General features: G+C 45.2%; 1 protein-coding gene across 3 annotated transcripts in view; it reads left to right on the forward strand.

Moving 5' to 3' along the window:
- lamb2l (laminin, beta 2-like) overlaps positions 1–20,294 on the forward strand; it is a 321,168-nt gene that overhangs the window by 204,635 nt on the left and 96,239 nt on the right. For all 3 annotated transcript variants that reach the window (XM_068052201.1, XM_068052200.1, XM_068052202.1), the window contains exons 15-18: positions 148–303; positions 2,921–3,082; positions 4,349–4,470; positions 13,562–13,682. In XM_068052201.1, the coding sequence (XP_067908302.1) occupies positions 148–303; positions 2,921–3,082; positions 4,349–4,470; positions 13,562–13,682 (561 nt within the window). The remainder of the gene's footprint in view (positions 1–147; positions 304–2,920; positions 3,083–4,348; positions 4,471–13,561; positions 13,683–20,294) is intronic.

The following is a 20,294-nucleotide window of genomic DNA, read 5'->3' on the forward strand; positions in this document are numbered from 1 at the left end:
CGAGAAATGGCATCTTTAGCTTCAATGGTTGTGGGCTGGATTTGGAGGTGAGAGGGTGTCGAGTGAACCCACTGCACTGATCAGTCCTAACGCCCATTGCTGAGTTGCTTCGATTTTCACCTTCACTCTTTGTTCACTATGTTTTAGGGAGGGATCAAGCAAGAGGTGAATGGCGATTGTGTTGCGTTTGCCAACTGGCACGGGCTCGACCTGCAACAGATCGTGAGGCGCAGGAGGCAGCACCGCCAGTCAGCCCACACCCGAGCAGTGAGACACCGCCTCCGAAAAACCCGGCAACGAAAGGTTGGTGCCAACATGGGGAGCCCCATCCTCATAGGGAAGGGGTAGTAGTGGAATTGGGAGGGGGGGGGGCAGGGTCTGCAATAAAGAACAACAATCATTGCCAGCATGTGACTGCAAATTGCTGCTGCTGTTGACTGGCGTTTTGTGCCATGTTGATAAGTCACCAGGTCCAGATGAGATGGTTCCGAGGATACTAAGGGAAGGAAGGGAGGAAATTGCGGAAGCACTGGCCATAAGCTTCCAATCCTCCTTCGATACAGGGATGGTGCCGGAGAACTGGAGAATTACAAATGTTACACAATTGTTGAAAAACACAAAACTTGGAAATATTGTGATCTTTGAGGAAGATCGTGATAACATTCAAGAGGACATGGACAGGCTGGTGGAATGGCCAGTAATTGGCAGATGAAATTTAATGCAGGAAAGTGTGAAGTGATACATTTTTGTAGGAAGAACGAGGAGAGACAATATAAATTAAAGAGTACAATTCTAAACGGGGTGCAGGAGCAGAGGGACCAGGGTGCATACGTGCACAAATCACGAAGGTGGCAGGACAAGTTGAGAAAGTGGTTAATAAAGCATACGGGATCCTGGGCTGTATAAATGGAGGCAAGGAAGTTATGATAAACCTGTATAAATCACTGGTAGGACCTCAACTGGAGTATTGTGTTCAACTCTGGGCACCATTGTTTAGGGAGGATGTGAAGTCATTAGAGACGATGCAGAAAAGATTCACTAGAAAGGTCCCTGGAACCAGTAACGTGGATAGATTGGAGAAGCTGGGATTGTTCTCCTTGGAGGAGAAGGTTGAGAGAAGATTTGATAGAGGTGTTCAAAATCATGAGGACAGAGTAGATAGTGAGAAGCTGTTCCCATTGGCAGAAGGCTCGAGAACCAGAGGACACCGATTTAAGATGATTGGCAAAAGAACCAACGGTGACATGTGCGGAAACCTTTTTACGCAGCGAGTGTTTAGGATCAGGAATGCACTTCCTGAGAGTGTGGTGGAGGCAGATTCAATCATGGCTTGCAAAAGAGAATTGGATAATCATCTGAAGAGAAAAAATTTGCAGAGCTATGGGGAAGGAGGCAGTGGAGTGGAACTAGCTGTGTTGCACTTGCAGAGAGCTGGCATGGACATGATGGGCTGAATGGCCTCCTACTGTGCTGTAACCATTCTGCAAATCTATCTGAGTCCTCACCGCTATTCTCTTCGTAAATTGGGGCAGACGGTGCACGCTGGAATTGATTCTAGGCCATGTTTGCATCGCTGCTTCAGATTATACAAAAGGATTTTACAGGACAAGTGACCATTTGAAACATAGGCCAGAATTTAATGGTGAGGTGGTAACCTGCCCATGGCCTGCTATTTTGTGTGGCTCAGGAAGTTAATTGACTGCAGTCCTGGCTTCCACCCTTCTGAGGCAGGAAGTCCTGCCTCCAAGAGCTGCTGGCCAATCACAGAATTGTTACACTGCAATAGGAGGCCATTCGGCCCATCGCGTCCGCACCAGCTCTCTGAAAGATCAATTCCCTCAGTTCCATTCCTCCACCTTCTCCCCGTAACGCTGCACATTCTTCCTTTTCAGATAACTGTCTAATTCCCTTTTGAATGCTTCAATTGAACCTGCCTCCACCACGTTCTCAGGCAGCGCATTCCAGACCTTAGCCGTTCTCTGTGTGAAAAAGTTTTCCTCATGTCACTTTTGCTTCTCTTACCAAATATTTTACATCTGTGTCCTCTCATTTTCGCTCCTTTCACGAGTGGGCACAGTTTTTCCCTATCCACTCTGTCCAGACCCCTCATGATTTTGAATACCTCGATCAAATCACCTCTCAGTCTTCTCTTCTCCAAGGAAAACAGCAGCTCTTCAGCTCCAGTAGTGCCAGTGGGAGTGATGCCCAATGCTGGGACTGAACTCAGTCAGGACCAGCAACCAGGAAGCCCCGGAAAAGTCAAGTGGGGGTCAGGCCTCACCATGTACTAGGCCCCAATGGGGGCGGGGGCGGGGGGGGGGTGCGGGGGAATGGGAGAATGGGTGTGGCCTGTGCTGCTGGGTGGGGGGGGGGAGGCTCCTCGTGGGGAACATGGTATCTGATCAGTAGGGCCCCACCCCCAGCCTGCAAAGGGGCCGTCATGTATAATTACTGGACGGCCTCCTCAGCTGAAGTGCCCGTCTACTGCTGGTAAAATAACAGCGGCGGCTGGAAGAGGCCCTTAAGTGGCAATTAATTGGTGGTAAAATCCAGCCATAGATAATTTATAGCATGCAAGAAGCCTTTCAGCCCATTGTGTCTGTACTGGCCATAAAAGAGCTATCCAGCCTAATCCCACTTCCAGCTCTTGGTCCATAGCCCTGTAGGTTACGACATGCCAAGTGCATATCCAAGTATTTTTCAATGTAATAAGGGTTTCTGCCTCCACCACCCTTTCAGACAGTGAATTTCAGACCCCCACCACCCTCTGGTTGAAAACATCTCTCTTCAAATCCTCTCGAATCCTTCTACCAATTACTTTAAATCTCTGCCCCCAGGACCTCTCTGCTAATGGAAATTGGTCTTTCTTATTCACTCTGGGCCCCTCAAATTGTTGCGTCTTTTATTTTGTTGATTGCAGTCGTTTGTGCAGATCATTAGTCGGGAACGCCCTCCACACAAGATGCTCACATGGAGTGGTCCAGGCTTCGCACGGGTGCAGGACGGAGCAGGCCTGATGTTTAACGTCAATAACATTCCGTATGCCATGGATTACAACATCATGGTGCGCTATGAGCCTGAGGTAGGAGCAACTGACAGCAACCAGCGTGGGGGCCCTAGGCTGGGTTGATGTACCTGTTCAATAATAAGGCCGCGTTTTGAGAAGGAGCAGGGAGGCGGGGGGCAGGAATCAGTTTAATTATCCTTGAAAATCAGTGTTATAACAGCTGCTGGGACATTGGATTAAACATCCACTCGCAAACAGCAACTTCTGTTCATCTAAGTGATAACTGATCATCCAAAGGAGCAGATTTCTCATTTTCAATCACACACATTTTGCCCTCAGTCTTATGGTCCACGCACTCCCCCCGTCACGCGCTCCCCCCGTCACGCGCTCCCCCCGTCACGCGCTCCCCCCGTTACACACTCCTTCCCCCCCACACACACTCCTCCCCCCCACACACACACTCCTCCCCCCCACACACACACTCCTCCCCCCCTCACACACACTCCTCCCCCCCTCACACACACTCCTCCCCCCCACACACACTCCTCCCCACACTCTTCCGCCCTCACACTCTTCCCTCCCTCACACTCTTCTCCCCCTAACACTCCTCCCCCCCCTCACACTCTCCCCACACACACAGTCTCTCATGCTCACTTTAATACACATTCTCTTGCTCACTCATACTTTTCCATCCTCACTCTCACACACTCACACTCATTTTAACACACACTTCCTCCTATGTGCTCTCACTCCTGCAGACATTCACTTTTGCACACTCATGCATGCACACACTATCACAAAGTCGATTACACATTCAAACTCTCACCTCTCATTTGCCCTATCTCACATTGTCTCACACTGCTAACCACCTTCATGTGCCTTACAGATCCACAACTGCACACACTTTCTCTCACTCACCAGGGTCTCACCATGCTCTCTCAGCACCAATCTGTTTACTGCCAGGGTTTCTGGAGGTCGATACCCCTTGTGTCACTGGGCACAGATCTCCTGTAATTCAGGAGATCCTGAATGAGACGGAGAAGCGGGAACTCCAGATTATTTCTCTCTGTCAGTATCTGTCTTTTTCTCTGTCTCTCTCTGTCTCTCTCTTTATCTTTCTGTCCATCTGTCTGTCTCTATCTTCCAGTGTTACATTCTGTCACAGACACACTTTCACGTGTAGGACAACTGTGATCCAGGGTACCTGTACATCTCCTCCCTCTGATGTTCTCAAGCCACAATCACAGGTGAAATATGGTTATTTAGTTGGTTTATTTTGGGTGTTGTGATAGATGATGAATAGTTTGGTGCTAACTGTTTCCTCCCATTTCCTTTCCTCAGTCTGCGGAAGATTGGGAAGCAATAATCAGTATTTACACTGTGGGCTTGCCCATCACTCATCGCTGTGGCAATCTCCTACCTCATGGCCAACCTTACAGGGTGACACTGCATCACACAGAAAGGTAGGTCCTCCCATACACAAAGTTATCTGGGCAACGTGGGGAGTGATTGCTGCAATAACTGACTGTTACAGAAGGAGTTCTACTTGAGAGACTTCCTGGGGCAGAAATGGACTTTGTCAGCAAGTGGGGTGGGAATAAAAAAACACAGGAGATTTTAAATAGGTGAGGACTCATGTAAACAATACAGAGAGGGTGAGGGAGAGAGAGGTAAGGAGTGTATGGGTGTGCTCAGTGAAGGCTCAGTCACCAAAGAACGAAGGGAGGGAAAGGTGGCACGTAATGCACAGAGTAGCAGAACACTGGAAATGGGAATAGAGGTAGGAATGTTGGAGGTGGAGGGAGCAATGGAGGTTCACATGAAAATAAAGCTGGAGTAGAAAGGAAATGGGACTGGGTGGTAGGGAGAGTACTGGATGGGGATAGAACATAAGAAATAGGAGCAGGGGTAGATCATAGGGCCCTTGAGCCTGCTCTGCCATTCAATATGATCTCGGCTGATCTTCTACCTCAACTCCACTTTCTCGCCCAATCCCCATATCCTTTGATTCCCTGAAAAGCCAAAAATCTGTCTATCTCAGCCTTAAATATACTGAAAAATGGAACGTCTACAACCGTCTGGGGTAGAGAATTTCAAAGATTCACAACTCTTTGAGTGAATAAATTTCTCCTCATCTCAGTCCTAAATGATCGGCCCCTTATCCTGAGACTGTACCCCCGTGTTCTAGATTCCCCAGCCAGGGGAAACAACCTCTCAGTGTCTATCTACCCTGTCAAACCCCTCAGAATCTTAAATAAAAACAGAAAGTGTTGGAAATACTCAGCAGGTCTGGCAGCATCTGTGGAGAGAGAAGCAGAGTTAACGTTTCAGGTCAGTGACCCTTCATCAGAACTGGCAAAGGTTAGAAATGTAAAGGCCCTCAGAACCTTGTATATTTCAATGAGATCACCTCTCATTCTTCTAAACTCCGGTGAATATAGGCCCAATTTACTCAGCCTCTCATCCTAAGACAACCCATCTCATCCCAGGAACCAGTCTAGTGAACCTTTGCTGTACCGCCTCCATTGCAAGTATATCCTTCCTTAAATATGGAGACCAAAACTGCACACAGTATTCCAGTTGTGGTCTCACCAAAGCCCTGTGTAATTGTAGCAAGACTTGCTCATTCTTTTACGCCAATTCCCTTGCAATAAAGGCAAACATTCCATTTGCCTTCTTAGTTGCTTGCTGTACCTGCATGCTAAATTATTGTGTTCCCCGTACGAGTACACCCAAGTCTTTGATTGCCCACGAGGGTGGTGGAAGCAGAGACAATAAGTTCCAGATGATTACCACCTGCTGCATAAAAAAAGTTCTTCCTCACATTCCCCCTGCATTTCTTGCCCAAAACCTTTAATCTGTGTCCCCGAGTCCGTGTACCATCAACTAATGGGAACAGTTTTTCCTTGTCTAACTTATCTAAGCCTGTCATAATCTTGTACACCTCTATCAAATCTCCCCTCAATCTCCTTTGCTCCAGAGAAAACAACCCCAGCTTTTCCAATCTAACCTACTAACTAAAATCCTCCATTCCTGAAACCATTCTGGTAAATCTCCTCTGCACCCTCTCAAGGACCCTCACATCCTTCCTGAAGTGTGGTGACCAGAACTGGACACAATACTCCAGTTGGAGCCTAACCAGAGCTTTATAAAGGTTCAGCATAACTTCCCTGCTTTTGTACTCAATGCCTCTATTTATGAAGCCCAAGATCCCACATGCTTTGCTAACCTCTCTGTCAATATATCCTGTCACCTTCAAAGATCAATGTACATACACCCCCAGGTCCCTCTGTTCCTGCACACTCTTTAGAACTGTGCCATTAAGTATATATTGCCTCTCCCTATTCCTTCTGCCAAAATGCATCACCTCACACTTGTCTGTATTAAATTTCATCTGCCACTTCTCTGCCCATTCTGCTAGTCTATCTATGTCCTGTTGCAGGCAGTTCATATCATCCTCATTGTTTGCCTTGCCTAAGTTAGGGTTGATCAAATAAATTTTGAAATTCTACTCTATTCCAAGATCCAAGTCATTTTTATAGAGCAAAAACACAGCAAGCGGCGTTCCTATGACTGACCCTTGGGGAACACCACTGCACAGTCTACCATCCTCCAGTCTGCTGGGCTGGATTTTATTCAAAAATGGTAGTCCGCCCGTGAGGACCGCACATCACAGAGCCACTGCAATATTCAGCGCTGTGGCTCATGTAAATGACCAGGGCGAATGGTCTCTCCCCCCCAGCCCCAGCCCTGATGACATGCAGGGGGCGGGTGGTCCATTCCCAGCAATGGTGTCAGCAGCCTTTGTGTAGGTGCTGATGCCAGTTTTAAAAGGGCTTCGAGCCCTTCCATTTAATTTAAATTTTTAAAGTTGCAGTGAAATTAAAAAATTAAATAAATTTATCCTGACCCTCTCCCACCACCCCCCCCCCCTCAATAACCGTGAAAATAATAACCTTCCTTCTCCCCCCACCTCCGCAAAACATTCACCTTGTGCTCCCAACCAACCTCCCCCAAAGTTCATCAACTTTAAACTTTACCCCTTCCCAACACCCCCTAGCCCAATGAAATTAATTTGACCCCGCTCCCCCTCCCCACCAGTATTCCACCTTAGATCCCCGGATGGGGATCCAAAGACGCGGGAATGCCGGCCACCCGCACCAATATGGCACTGGAACAGACGGTGGAAGCAGGTAAGTAATTAATTCACTTATTTAAATAAATTCAATTCCGCAAATTTGGCTCCTATCACCAAGCGGCGGAGGGGGGGGGGGGGGGTGCCGCCACGAGGCCTCGCCAACAATATTGGGCCGGGCCTTCCTGCCATCGAGGCCCATGGCAGACCTCTGCTGGAGGCTTTCTCTGGCTCTCCCTGCCATGATCCCCATCAGTATGTAGCAAGTCCAACAAGAGAGGGTGGAGTTTTAGACTTAGTTTTAGGAAATGAAGATGGGCAGGTGGAAGGAGTGGCAGTGGGAGAGCATTTTGGTGGTAGTGATCATAATTCAGTCAGTTTTAACATAATTATGGAAAATGACAGAGATAGAACAGGAGTTAGAGTTCTCAATTGGGGCAAGGCCAATTTTACTAAACTGAGGAGTGATTTAGTGAAATAAAAACAAGAAATGCTGGAACCACTCAGCAGGTCTGGCAGCATCTGTGAAAAGAGAAGCAGAGTTAACGTTTCGGGTCAGTGACCCTTCTTCGGAACTGACAAATATTAGAAAAGTCACAGGTTATAAGCAAGTGAGCCGGGGGTGGGGCAAGAGATAACAAAGGAGAAGGTGTCACACCACCATCTTTGCCATATCTGTCTAACCTTATTTATTTGATTACTTTACTAAATTAGTAACTAGCTAGCTCAAATAATAGCAAGTTACAATCTCATAGCTCGGAGACAAAAGAACACTCATCAGTGACTGGAGGTAAAATAAAAAACAGTAGCACCTTTCCCCCCCCCCTGCACAAAATTCCTGATTTTAGTATTCAATCTACAAAGCACTGTGTTTCTAAAACGCTCCATACTCCCACTATGTGGTCACAAACTCTGTCTACTTATATACAGAGTTTATGACTCACACCAAGTTACAACTGCTAAGTCATTAACACTTATTCAGGCAACCACTTTCAGCTGATTGACAGTTAACTGCCACTGACAAGCAGTTACTGATATAAAAACAAGAAACGCTGGAATCACTCAGCAGGTCTGGCAGCATCTGTGGAAAGAGAAGCAGAGTTCACGTTTCGGGTCAGTGACCCTTCTTCGGAATTGAACTTGGTATCTTAACTAACTTGCAGTTTCTTTTTCAGTTTTAAAGTTCTAAGTCAATTTCTAACTGTTAAGCTAAATTACAGCTTCAGAAATACTTACCAGAGAAATCCCACTTGCACCAATTCCTCGATTTAGCACTTGGTTTAAGAAGCACTCTCTTCCTGGATCACTCTGCGTTGGTTGGGTGGAGGGAGAGTGATGAGTGGAGATCAGCTGAATGTTGGGCGAGGCAGTGGTAAGGCTGGAATAAGGTCATAAGAAATAGGGGCAGGAGTAGGCCATTCAGCCCTTTGAGCCTGCTCTGCCATTCAATAAGATCATGGCTGATCTGATTGTGGCCTTAACATTCCTGTCATTCCCCCCGCCCCTCCATAACTCTTGACTCCCTGATAGATCAAGGAGTCTGTCTGTCGGGTGGAAGCTGAGTTGGTTGATGGGTTTCTTTGGTGTTGCATACATGTCAGACCCCCCACATTACAGCAATAATTCCCTGAGACACTGTTATTAGCAGCAGCAAGTACTGTACTTTGTATGCAGATGTGAATTTTTTTGTATAAACACAAACTTTTGAACTGTACCTCAGGTAACATTGAGAGAATAAACAATGGAATTAATTATATACAAGACCACAATTAGCAGAACAACTCTCTGTAAAATGTCTCCATACGTTGTCTCAATCTGATCACAGCAGGAACAATTTTCTTCTTTCTTTTGGGCCTCCTTGTCTCGAGAGACAATGGGTAAGCGCCTGGAGGTGGTCAGTGGTTTGTGAAGCAGCGCCTGGAGTGGCTATAAAGGCCAATTCTAGAGTGACAGACTCTTCCACAGGTGCTGCAGATAAAATTGGTTGTCGGGGCTGTTACACAGTTGGCTCTCCCCTTGCGCCTCTGTCTTTTTTCCTGCCAACTGCTAAGTCTCTTCGACTCACCACGCTTTAGCCCCACCTTTATGGCTGTCCGCCAGCTCTGGCGATCGCTGGCAACTGACTCCCACAACTTGTGATCAATGTCACAAGGCTTCATGTCGCGTTTGCAGATGTCTTTAAAGCGGAGCCATGGACGGCCGGTGGGTCTGGTACCAGTGACGAGCTCGCTGTACAATGTGTCTTTGGGGATCCTGCCATCTTCCATGCGGCTCACATGGCCAAGCCATCTCAGGCACCGCCGGCTTAGTAGGGTGTATATGCTGGGGATGTTGGCCGCCTCGAGGACTTCTGTGTTGGAGATACGGTTCTGCCACCTGATGCCAAGGATTTTCCGGAGGCAGCAAAGATGGAATGAATTGAGACGTCGCTCTTGGCTGACGTACATTGTCCAGGCCTCGCTGCCGTAGAGCAAGGTACTGAGGACACAGGCCTGATACACTTGGACTTTTGTGTTCTGTGTCAGTGCACCATTTTCGCACATTCTCTTGGCCAGTCTGGACATAGCAGTGGAAGCCTTTCCCATGCGCTTGTTTAATTCTGCATCGTGAGACAGGTTACTGGTGATAGTTGAGCCTAGGTAGGTGAACTCTTGAACCACTTCCAGAGTGTGGTCGCCAATATTGATAGATGGGAACAATTTTGAATGGTGGCTTATCCAGTTGGCGGAGCCAAGCTTGTAAACAATTACTTACCTCTGTGAAACCCAACTGAATGCTGGATGAACATGTGGGTTCATGGGCCATCTCCCAGTAATACCTGACAACAGTTGCCATGTGGAGCCTCAAAGTTTCCTCACTGATTTATGCTAAGGGCTCATTTAAGATATTCCTTGGAGAGGTTGCAGGGGAGATTTACGAGGACGGTGCCAGGGAGGAGAGACCTCAGTGACGTGGAGAGACTGGGTTGCCTGGGTTTATTCTCCTTAGAGCAGGGAAGGTTAATGGAGATTTCATAGAGATGTTCAAATTTACGGAGGATTTTGATAGAGTAAATTAGGAGAAACTGTTTCCAGTTGCAGTCGGGTCAGTAACCAGAGGGACACAGATTTAAGGCAAAAGAAGCAGAAGTGACATGAATTGTTTTTTTTTCACACAGTGAGTTGTTGTGATCTGGAACGCGCTGCCTGAAAGGACGGTGGAAGCAGATTCAATAGTAACTTTCAAAAGTGAATTAGATAAATACTTGAGGGGGAAAAATTTGCAGGGCAATGGGGAAAAAGGGAGTGGGACTAATTGGATAGCTCTTTCAAAGAGCCAGCACAGGCACAATGGGCCGAATGGTCTCCATTTGTAGTGTATCATTCTATGATTACAGGAAATTTTAAATAATTGCGCCTTGGTCCCATTTATTTCAACATCTATTAAAGGTATATTTTATACACCCAAAATAAGTCCATGCCCAATTGTCACTACTTAGGAAAAGATCGTCTGATTTTTTTTTTTATTCATTCATGGGATGTGGGTGTCGCTGGCCAGGCCAGCATTTATTGCCCATCCCTAATTACCCTTGAGAAGGTGGTGGTGAGCTGCCTTCTTAAACCGCTGCAGTTCATTTGGGGAAGGTAGACCCACAGTGCTGTTAGGAAGGGAGTTCCAGGATGGTTCTGGTCGGTGTTATCTGATACATTAGCCATGAGCAGTCTTTGGAAGAAAGCTTGAATTTTCATCATTTTGTTCAATTATCACCAATTTAACTCAAGTTCACGACTGTTTGTTGATAATCGGCTGTTGATTAACTAGGAAAGGACGATTGACAGAATCCTTTTAGAAAGCAACAAAAGAATGGAAATTTCCTTCAGTTTCCAAAGGGTTGTGTCTGATTGACTACAACTTGTAGAAGCTCAACAGACTATTCCATTGTCTTTGGAACAGAGTCTCTTACTGGGATCTGTCATATTGAGTCATGTCACAACATTGCTCAAAGCACAATTAATGGACCTTGAACTATTAGTGGTTAAAAAACCGTGAATGCAATGAATTGGAAATATATAAATGCTCACCAAAACCTGGCAAATTCTCACAAAGCCAGATGGGGCCCTGTTTCAGTGGGGACCACAGTCAAAACCTAAAATGTTTAACCAAGCATTTTTAGCGCCACCTGACTACTCTGTGAATCAGCATTGTTACATATTACAGCCATAAAGGAGAGAACATCATCAGTAGCTCAAAAGTTCCTGGATGATGAAGGAACATTGCTTCAAAGTAAACCACAAAGACAGGAGCAGAGGAGATCAGTGGAAATTTTTGAAAAGCGGACTTAGAAAGGAACCTCTGTCTATTGGCCAGTTCTGATGAAGGGTCACTGACCTGAAACATTAACTCTGTTTCTCTCTCTACAGATGCTGCCAGACCTGCTGAGTATTTCCAGCATTTCTTGTTTTTATAACCTCTGTATATTATTGGGAATAGCATCCACTGTGTATATTATAGAGAACAGCAGCTCCTGTGTATATTATAGAGAACAGCAGCTCCTGTGTATATTATAGAGAATAGCAGCTCCTGTGTATATTATAGAGAATAGCAGCTCCTGTGTATATTATAGAGAATAGCAGCTCCTGTGTATATTATAGAGAATAGCAGCTCCTGTGGATATTATAGAGAACAGCAGCTCCTGTGTATATTATAGAGAATAGCAGCTCCTGTGTATATTATAGAGAATAGCAGCTCCTGTGTATATTATAGAGAACAGCAGCTCCTGTGTATATTATAGAGAATAGCAGCTCCTGTGTATATTATAGAGAATAGCAGCTCCTGTGGATATTATAGAGAACAGCAGCTCCTGTGTATATTATAGAGAATAGCAGCTCCTGTGTATATTATAGAGAATAGCAGCTCCTGTGTATATTATAGAGAACAGCAGCTCCTGTGTATATTATAGAGAATAGCAGCTCCTGTGTATATTATAGAGAATAGCAGCTCCTGTGTATATTATAGAGAATAGCAGCTCCTGTGTATATTATAGAGAACAGCAGCTCCTGTGTATATTATAGAGAATAGCAGCTCCTGTGTATATTATAGAGGACAGCAGCTCCTGTGTATATTATAGAGAATAGCAGCTCCTGTGTATATTATAGAGAATAGCAGCTCCTGTGTATATTATAGAGAATAGCAGCTCCTGTGTATATTATAGAGAATAGCAGCTCCTGTGTATATTATAGAGAACAGCAGCTCCTGTGTATATTATAGAGAACAGCAGCTCCTGTGTATATTACAGAGAATAGCAGCTCCTGTGTATATTACAGAGAATAGCAGCTCCTGTGTATATTACAGAGAATAGCAGCTCCTGTGTATATTACAGAGAATAGCAGCTCCTGTGTATATTATAGAGAATAGCAGCTCCTGTGTATATTACAGAGAATAGCAGCTCCTGTGTATATTACAGAGAATAGCAGCTCCTGTGTATATTATAGAGAATAGCAGCTCCTGTGTATATTATAGAGAACAGCAGCTCCTGTGTATATTATAGAGAATAGCAGCTCCTGTGTATATTACAGAGAATAGCAGCTCCTGTGTATATTACAGAGAATAGCAGCTCCTGTGTATATTACAGAGAATAGCAGCTCCTGTGTATATTACAGAGAATAGCAGCTCCTGTGTATATTATAGAGAACAGCAGCTCCTGTGTATATTACAGAGAATAGCAGCTCCTGTGTATATTATAGAGACTAGCAGCCCCTATGTATTTTATAGACTCTATAATATGCAGAGGGGCTGCTAGTCCCAGTCCCTGTGTATATTAAACAGAATAGCAGCCCCTGGATATATTCTAGAGAACAGTAGCCCCTGTGTATAATGTTACTGGATAATTACTCCTATATTTATTACTATTGAACAGGAGTTATGAATGTGTAAGAAACGTATGCACAAAAATCTAAGCTGCCACTCCAGTTCAGTACCGAGGGAGCGCTGCACTGTCAGAGGTGCTAGCTTTTGGATGAGACATTAAACCAAATCCCCGTCTGCCTTCTCAGGTGGATGTAAAAGATACCATGGCACTAATTTGAAGAAGAGCAGGGGAGTTCTTCCTGGTGTCCTGGCCAATATTTATTCCTCAAACAACGTCACTAAAACAGATTATCTGATCATTATCAAATTGATGTTTGTGGGAGCTTGCTGTGCACAAATTGGCTGCTGTGTTTGCCATATTACAACCGTGACTACACTTCAAAAAGTACTTCACTGGCTGTTAAGCACTTTGGGACATTCTGAGATTGTGAAAGGCACTATAGAAATACAAGTCTTTCATTAGTGTTATATTTGTGTCCTTGTGCCTATTAGTCTGTAGCAGTCAGTGTATGTGTTTGTTCTGTGGTGTATGAGCATCCCTTGCCATGAATGGTTCTCTGTTTATCCTACAGGTATGTCATGATTTCAACACCTTTCTGCTTTGAGCCCAACATCCGTTATGAGATAAGCGTCAGGTACCAGCGGCTCCGGGCTCCCCAGTGGAACACAAATACTTTCATCTTGGTGGATTCTGTAAGTGTTTCAAGGGCCTGTGTCATTCTCCTAACTACTGGTACCGGATTCAATGGCCACTCCCCTTTAGATCATTCCGGGCATTTACCATGTTGTATATCAAGACCTAAAAATTCAAAAAAATACAATGCCAGAAATCTGAAATAAAAATTACAAATGTTGGAATCACCCAGCAGTTCAATCAGAATTCGAGTTAAGATGATGTGATAACCAATCGCTTTCTTAGAAGCAGAGATCCACCTGCAGAGTATACCCGACATTTTCTGTTTTGAAAAAATATCAACCCTTCCAAACACAGTTAATTTTATTTATTTATTTAGAGATACAGCACGGAAACAGGCCCTTCAGCCCATTGAGTCTATGCTGACCATCAACCACCCATTTATACAAACCATACACTAATCCCATATTCCTACCACATCTCCACCTTCCTAAACTAGGGGCAATTTATAATGGCTAATTTACCTATCAACCTGCAAGTCTTTGGCATGTGGGAGAAAACTGGAGCACCCGGAGGAAACCCACACAGTTCACAGGGAGAACTTGCAAACTCCACACAGGCAGTACCCAGAATTGAACCCAGGTCGCTGGAGCTGTGAGGCTGCAGTGCTAACCACTGCGCCACTGTGCTGCTCTTTCTGTTAATTTTTCAATGTGGCTTGTTGTGTACTTAAACAAGCTCACACAATTTACTGATCAAAAGGGTTTTCAAGAGTTTTTTTACTTTTGTTACATGGATTATTCCATCAAGTGTGTTACTAATGCAGTCACTTCACATGAACAGACACGTCAGTAATCCAGCGCATTAAAGTCTCCATTTAAATAACCACAACTTCTATTTACAACAGTATCCCACCCAGTCCGATCCCACTGTCCCATTCAATCCCTGTAACCTTTAATATCCCACCCAGTCCGATCCCACTGTCCCATTCAATCCCTGTAACCTTTAATATCCCACCCAGTCCGATCCCACTGTCCCATTCAATCCCTGTAACCTTTAATATCCCACCCAGTCCGATCCCACTGTCCCATTCAATCCCTGTAACCTTTAATATCCCACCCAGTCCGATCCCACTGTCCCATTCAATCCCTGTAACCTTTAATATCCCACCCAGTCCGATCCCACTGTCCCATTCAATCCCTGTAACCTTTAATATCCCACCCAGTCCGATCCCACTGTCCCATTCAATCCCTCTAACCTTTAATATCCCACCCAGTCCAATCCCACTGTCCCATTCAATCCCTGTAACCTTTAATATCCCACCCAGTCCGATCCCACTGTCCCATTCAATCCCTGTAACCTTTAATATCCCACCCAGTCTAATCCCACTGTCCCATTCAATCCCTGTATCCTTTAATATTCCTCCCAGTCTAATCCCACTGTCCCATTCAATCCCTGTATACTTTAATATCCCTCCCAAACTAATCCCACTGTCCCATTCAATCCCTGTAACCTTTAATATTCCTCCCAGTCTAATCCCACTGTCCCATTCAATCCCTGTATACTTTAATATCCCTCCCAAACTAATCCCACTGTCCCATTCAATCCCTGTAACCTTTAATATCCCACCCAGTCTGATCCCACTGTCCCATTCAATCCCTGTAACCTTTAATATCCCACCCAGTCTAATCCCACTGTCCTATTCAATCGTTATCCTTTAATATCCCTCCCAGTCTAATCCCACTGTCCCATTCAATCGTTATCCTTTAATATTCCTCCCAGTTTAATCCCACTGTCCCATTCAATCCCTGTAACCTTTAATATCCCTCCCAGTCTAATCCCACTGTCCCACTCAATCCCTGTATCCTTTAATATCCCTCCCAGTCTAATCCCACTGTCCCATTCAATCCCTGTAACCTTTAATATCCCACCCAGTCTGATCCCACTGTCCCATTCAATCCCTGTAACCTTTAATATCCCACCCAGTCTAATCCCACTGTCCTATTCAATCGTTATCCTTTAATATCCCTCCCAGTCTAATCCCACTGTCCCATTCAATCGTTATCCTTTAATATCCCTCCCAGTCTAATCCCACTGTCCCATTCAATCCCTGTAACCTTTAATATCCCTCCCAGTCTAATCCCACTGTCCCACTCAATCCCTGTATCCTTTAATATCCCTCCCAGTCTAATCCCACTGTCCCATTCAATCGTTATCCTTTAATATTCCTCCCAGTCTAATCCCACTGTCCCACTCAATCCCTGTATCCTTTAATATCCCTCCCAGTCTAATCCCACTGTCCCATTCAATCGTTATCCTTTAATATTCCTCCCAGTCTAATCCCACTGTCCCATTCAATCCCTGTAACCTTTAATATCCCTCCCAGTCTAATCCCACTGCCCACTCAATCCCTGTATCCTTTAATATCCCTCCCAGTCTAATCCCACTGTCCCATTCAATCCCTGTATCCTTTAATATTCCTCCCAGTCTAATCCCACTGTCCCACTCAATCCCTGTATCCTTTAATATCCCTCCCAGTCTAATCCCACTGTCCCATTCAATCGTTATCCTTTAATATCCCTCCCAGTCTAATCCCACTGTCCCACTCAATCCCTGAGTCCTTTAATATTCCTCCCAGTCTAATCCCACTGTCCCACTCAATCCCTGTATCCTTTAATATCCCTCCCAGTCTAATCCCACTGTCCCATTCAATTCCTGTATCCTTTAATATTCCTCCCAGTCTAATCCCACTGTCCCACTCAATCCCTGTATCCTTTAATATCCCTCCCAGTCTAATCCCACTGTCCCATTCAATTCCTGTATCCTTTAATATCCCACCCAGTCTGATCCCACTGTTCCATTCAATCCCTGTAACCTTTAATATCCCACCCAGTCTAATCCCACTGTCCTATTCAATCGTTATCCTTTAATATCCCTCCCAGTCTAATCCCACTGTCCCATTCAATCGTTATCCTTTAATATTCCTCCCAGTCTAATCCCACTGTCCCATTCAATCCCTGTAACCTTTAATATCCCTCCCAGTCTAATCCCACTGTCCCACTCAATCCCTGTATCCTTTAATATCCCTCCCAGTCTAATCCCACTGTCCCATTCAATCGTTATCCTTTAATATTCCTCCCAGTCTAATCCCACTGTCCCACTCAATCCCTGTATCCTTTAATATCCCTCCCAGTCTAATCCCACTGTCCCATTCAATCGTTATCCTTTAATATTCCTCCCAGTCTAATCCCACTGTCCCATTCAATCCCTGTAACCTTTAATATCCCTCCCAGTCTAATCCCACTGTCCCACTCAATCCCTGTATCCTTTAATATCCCTCCCAGTCTAATCCCACTGTCCCATTCAATCCCTGTATCATTTAATATTCCTCCCAGTCTAATCCCACTGTCCCACTCAATCCCTGTATCCTTTAATATCCCTCCCAGTCTAATCCCACTGTCCCATTCAATCGTTATCCTTTAATATCCCTCCCAGTCTAATCCCACTGTCCCACTCAATCCCTGAGTCCTTTAATATTCCTCCCAGTCTAATCCCACTGTCCCACTCAATCCCTGTATCCTTTAATATCCCTCCCAGTCTAATCCCACTGTCCCATTCAATTCCTGTATCCTTTAATATTCCTCCCAGTCTAATCCCACTGTCCCACTCAATCCCTGTATCCTTTAATATCCCTCCCAGTCTAATCCCACTGTCCCATTCAATTCCTGTATCCTTTAATATTCCTCCCAGTCTAATCCCACTGTCCCACTCAATCCCTGTATCCTTTAATATCCCTCCCAGTCTAATCCCACTGTCCCATTCAATCCCTGTATCCTTTAATATCCCTCCCAGTCTAATTCCACTGTCCCATTCAATCCCTGAGTCCTTTAATATCGCTCCCAGTCCAATCCCACTGTCCCATTTAATCCCTGAGTCCTTTAATATTCCTCCCAGTCTAATCCCACTGTCCCATTCAATTCCTGTATCCTTTAATATTCCTCCCAGTCTAATTCCACTGTCCCATTCAATCCCTGAGTCCTTTAATATCCCTCCCAGTCTAATCCCATTGTCCCACTCAATCCCTGTATCCTTTAATATCCCTCCCAGTCTAATCCCACTGTCCCATTCAATCCCTGTATCCTTTAATATTCCTCCCAGTCTAATCCCACTGTCCCATTCAATCCCTGAGTCCTTTAATATTCCTCCCAGTCTAATCCCACTGTCCCATTCAATCCCTGAGTCCTTTAATATCCCTCCCAGTCTAATCCCATTGTCCCACAATCCCTGAGTCCTTTAATATTCCTCCCAGTCTAATCCCATTGTCCCATTCAATCCCTGAGTCCTTTAATATCCCTCCCAGTCTAATCCCACTGTCCCACTCAATCCCTGTATAATATTCCTCCCAGTCTAATCCCACTGTCCCATTCAATCCCTGTATCCTTTAATATTCCTCCCAGTCTAATCCCACTGTCCCACACAATCCCTGTATCCTTTAATATTCCTCCCAGTCTAATCCCACTGTCCCACTCAATCCCTGTATCCTTTAATATTCCTCCCAGTCTAATCCCACTGTCCCATTCAATCCCTGTATACTTTAATATCCCTCCCAGTCTAATCCCACTGTCCCATTCAATCCCTGTATCCTTTAATATCGCTCCCAGTCTAATCCCACTGTCCCATTCAATCCCTGAGTCCTTTAATATCCCTCCCAGTCTAATCCCACTGTCCCATTCAATTCCTGTATCCTTTAATATCGCTCCCAGTCTAATCCCACTGTCCCATTCAATCCCTGAGTCCTTTAATATCCCTCCCAGTCTAATCCCACTGTCCCATTCAATCCCTGAGTCCTTTAATATCCCTCCCAGTCTAATCCCACTGTCCCATTCAATCCCTGTATTCTTTAATATCCCTCCCAGTCTAATCCCACTGTCCCATTCAATCCCTGAGTCCTTTAATATCCCTCCCAGTCTAATCCCACTGTCCCATTCAATCCCTGTATCCTTTAATATCGCTCCCAGTCTAATCCCACTGTCCCATTCAATCCCTGAGTCCTTTAATATCCCTCCCAGTCTAATCCCACTGTCCCATTCAATTCCTGTATCCTTTAATATCGCTCCCAGTCTAATCCCACTGTCCCATTCAATCCCTGAGTCCTTTAATATCCCTCCCAGTCTAATCCCACTGTCCCATTCAATCCCTGAGTCCTTTAATATCCCTCCCAGTCTAATCCCACTGTCCCATTCAATCCCTGTATTCTTTAATATCCCTCCCAGTCTAATCCCACTGTCCCATTCAATCCCTGAGTCCTTTAATATCCCTCCCAGTCTAATCCCACTGTCCCATTCAATCCCTGTATTCTTTAATATCCCTCCCAGTCTAATCCCACTGTCCCATTCAATCCCTGTATTCTTTAATATCCCTCCCAGTCTAATCCCACTGTCCCATTCAATCCCTGTATTCTTTAATATCCCTCCCAGTCTAATCCCACTGTCCCATTCAATCCCTGAGTCCTTTAATATCCCTCCCAGTCTAATCCCACTGTCCCATTCAATTCCTGTATCCTTTAATATCGCTCCCAGTCTAATCCCACTGTCCCATTCAATCCCTGAGTCCTTTAATATCCCTCCCAGTCTAATCCCACTGTCCCATTCAATTCCTGTATCCTTTAATATCGCTCCCAGTCTAATCCCACTGTCCCATTCAATCCCTGTATCCTTTAATATCGCTCCCAGTCTAATCCCACTGTCCCATTCAATCCCTGAGTCCTTTAATATCCCTCCCAGTCTAATCCCACTGTCCCATTCAATCCCTGAGTCCTTTAATATCCCTCCCAGTCTAATCCCACTGTCCCATTCAATCCCTGAGTCCTTTAATATCCCTCCCAGTCTAATCCCACTGTCCCATTCAATTCCTGTATCCTTTAATATCGCTCCCAGTCTAATCCCACTGTCCCATTCAATCCCTGTATCCTTTAATATCGCTCCCAGTCTAATCCCACTGTCCCATTCAATCCCTGAGTCCTTTAATATCCCTCCCAGTCTAATCCCACTGTCCCATTCAATCCCTGAGTCCTTTAATATCCCTCCCAGTCTAATCCCATTGTCCCACTCAATCCCTGTATCCTTTAATATCCCTCCCAGTCTGATCCCACTGTCCCATTCAATCCCTGTATCCTTTAATATCCCTCCCAGTCTAATCCCACTGTCCCATTCAATCGTTATCCTTTAATATCCCTCCCAGTCTAATCCCACAGTACCACTCAATCCCTGTATCCTTTAATATCCCTCCTAGTCTAATCCCATTGTCCCACTCAATCCCTGTATCCTGTAATATCTCTCCCAGTCTAATCCCACTGTCCCACTCAATCCCTGAGTCCTTTAATATCCCTCCCAGTCCAATCCCACTGTCCCACTCAATCCCTGTATCCTGTAATATCCCTCCCAGTCTAATCCCACTGTCCCACTCAATCCCTGAGTCCTTTAATATCCCTCCCAGTCTAATCCCACTGTCCCATTCAATCTTGTATCCTTTAATATCCCTCCCAGTCTAATCCCACTGTCCCACTCAATCCCTGAGTCCTTTAATATCCCTCCCAGTCTAATCCCATTGTCCCACTCAATCCCTGTATCCTTTAATATCCCTCCCAGTCTGATCCCACTGTCCCATTCAAT

The sequence above is a fragment of the Heterodontus francisci genome, chromosome 19 (assembly GCF_036365525.1).
Source record: "Heterodontus francisci isolate sHetFra1 chromosome 19, sHetFra1.hap1, whole genome shotgun sequence".
In the NCBI taxonomy this organism is placed as follows: Eukaryota; Metazoa; Chordata; class Chondrichthyes; order Heterodontiformes; family Heterodontidae; genus Heterodontus; species Heterodontus francisci.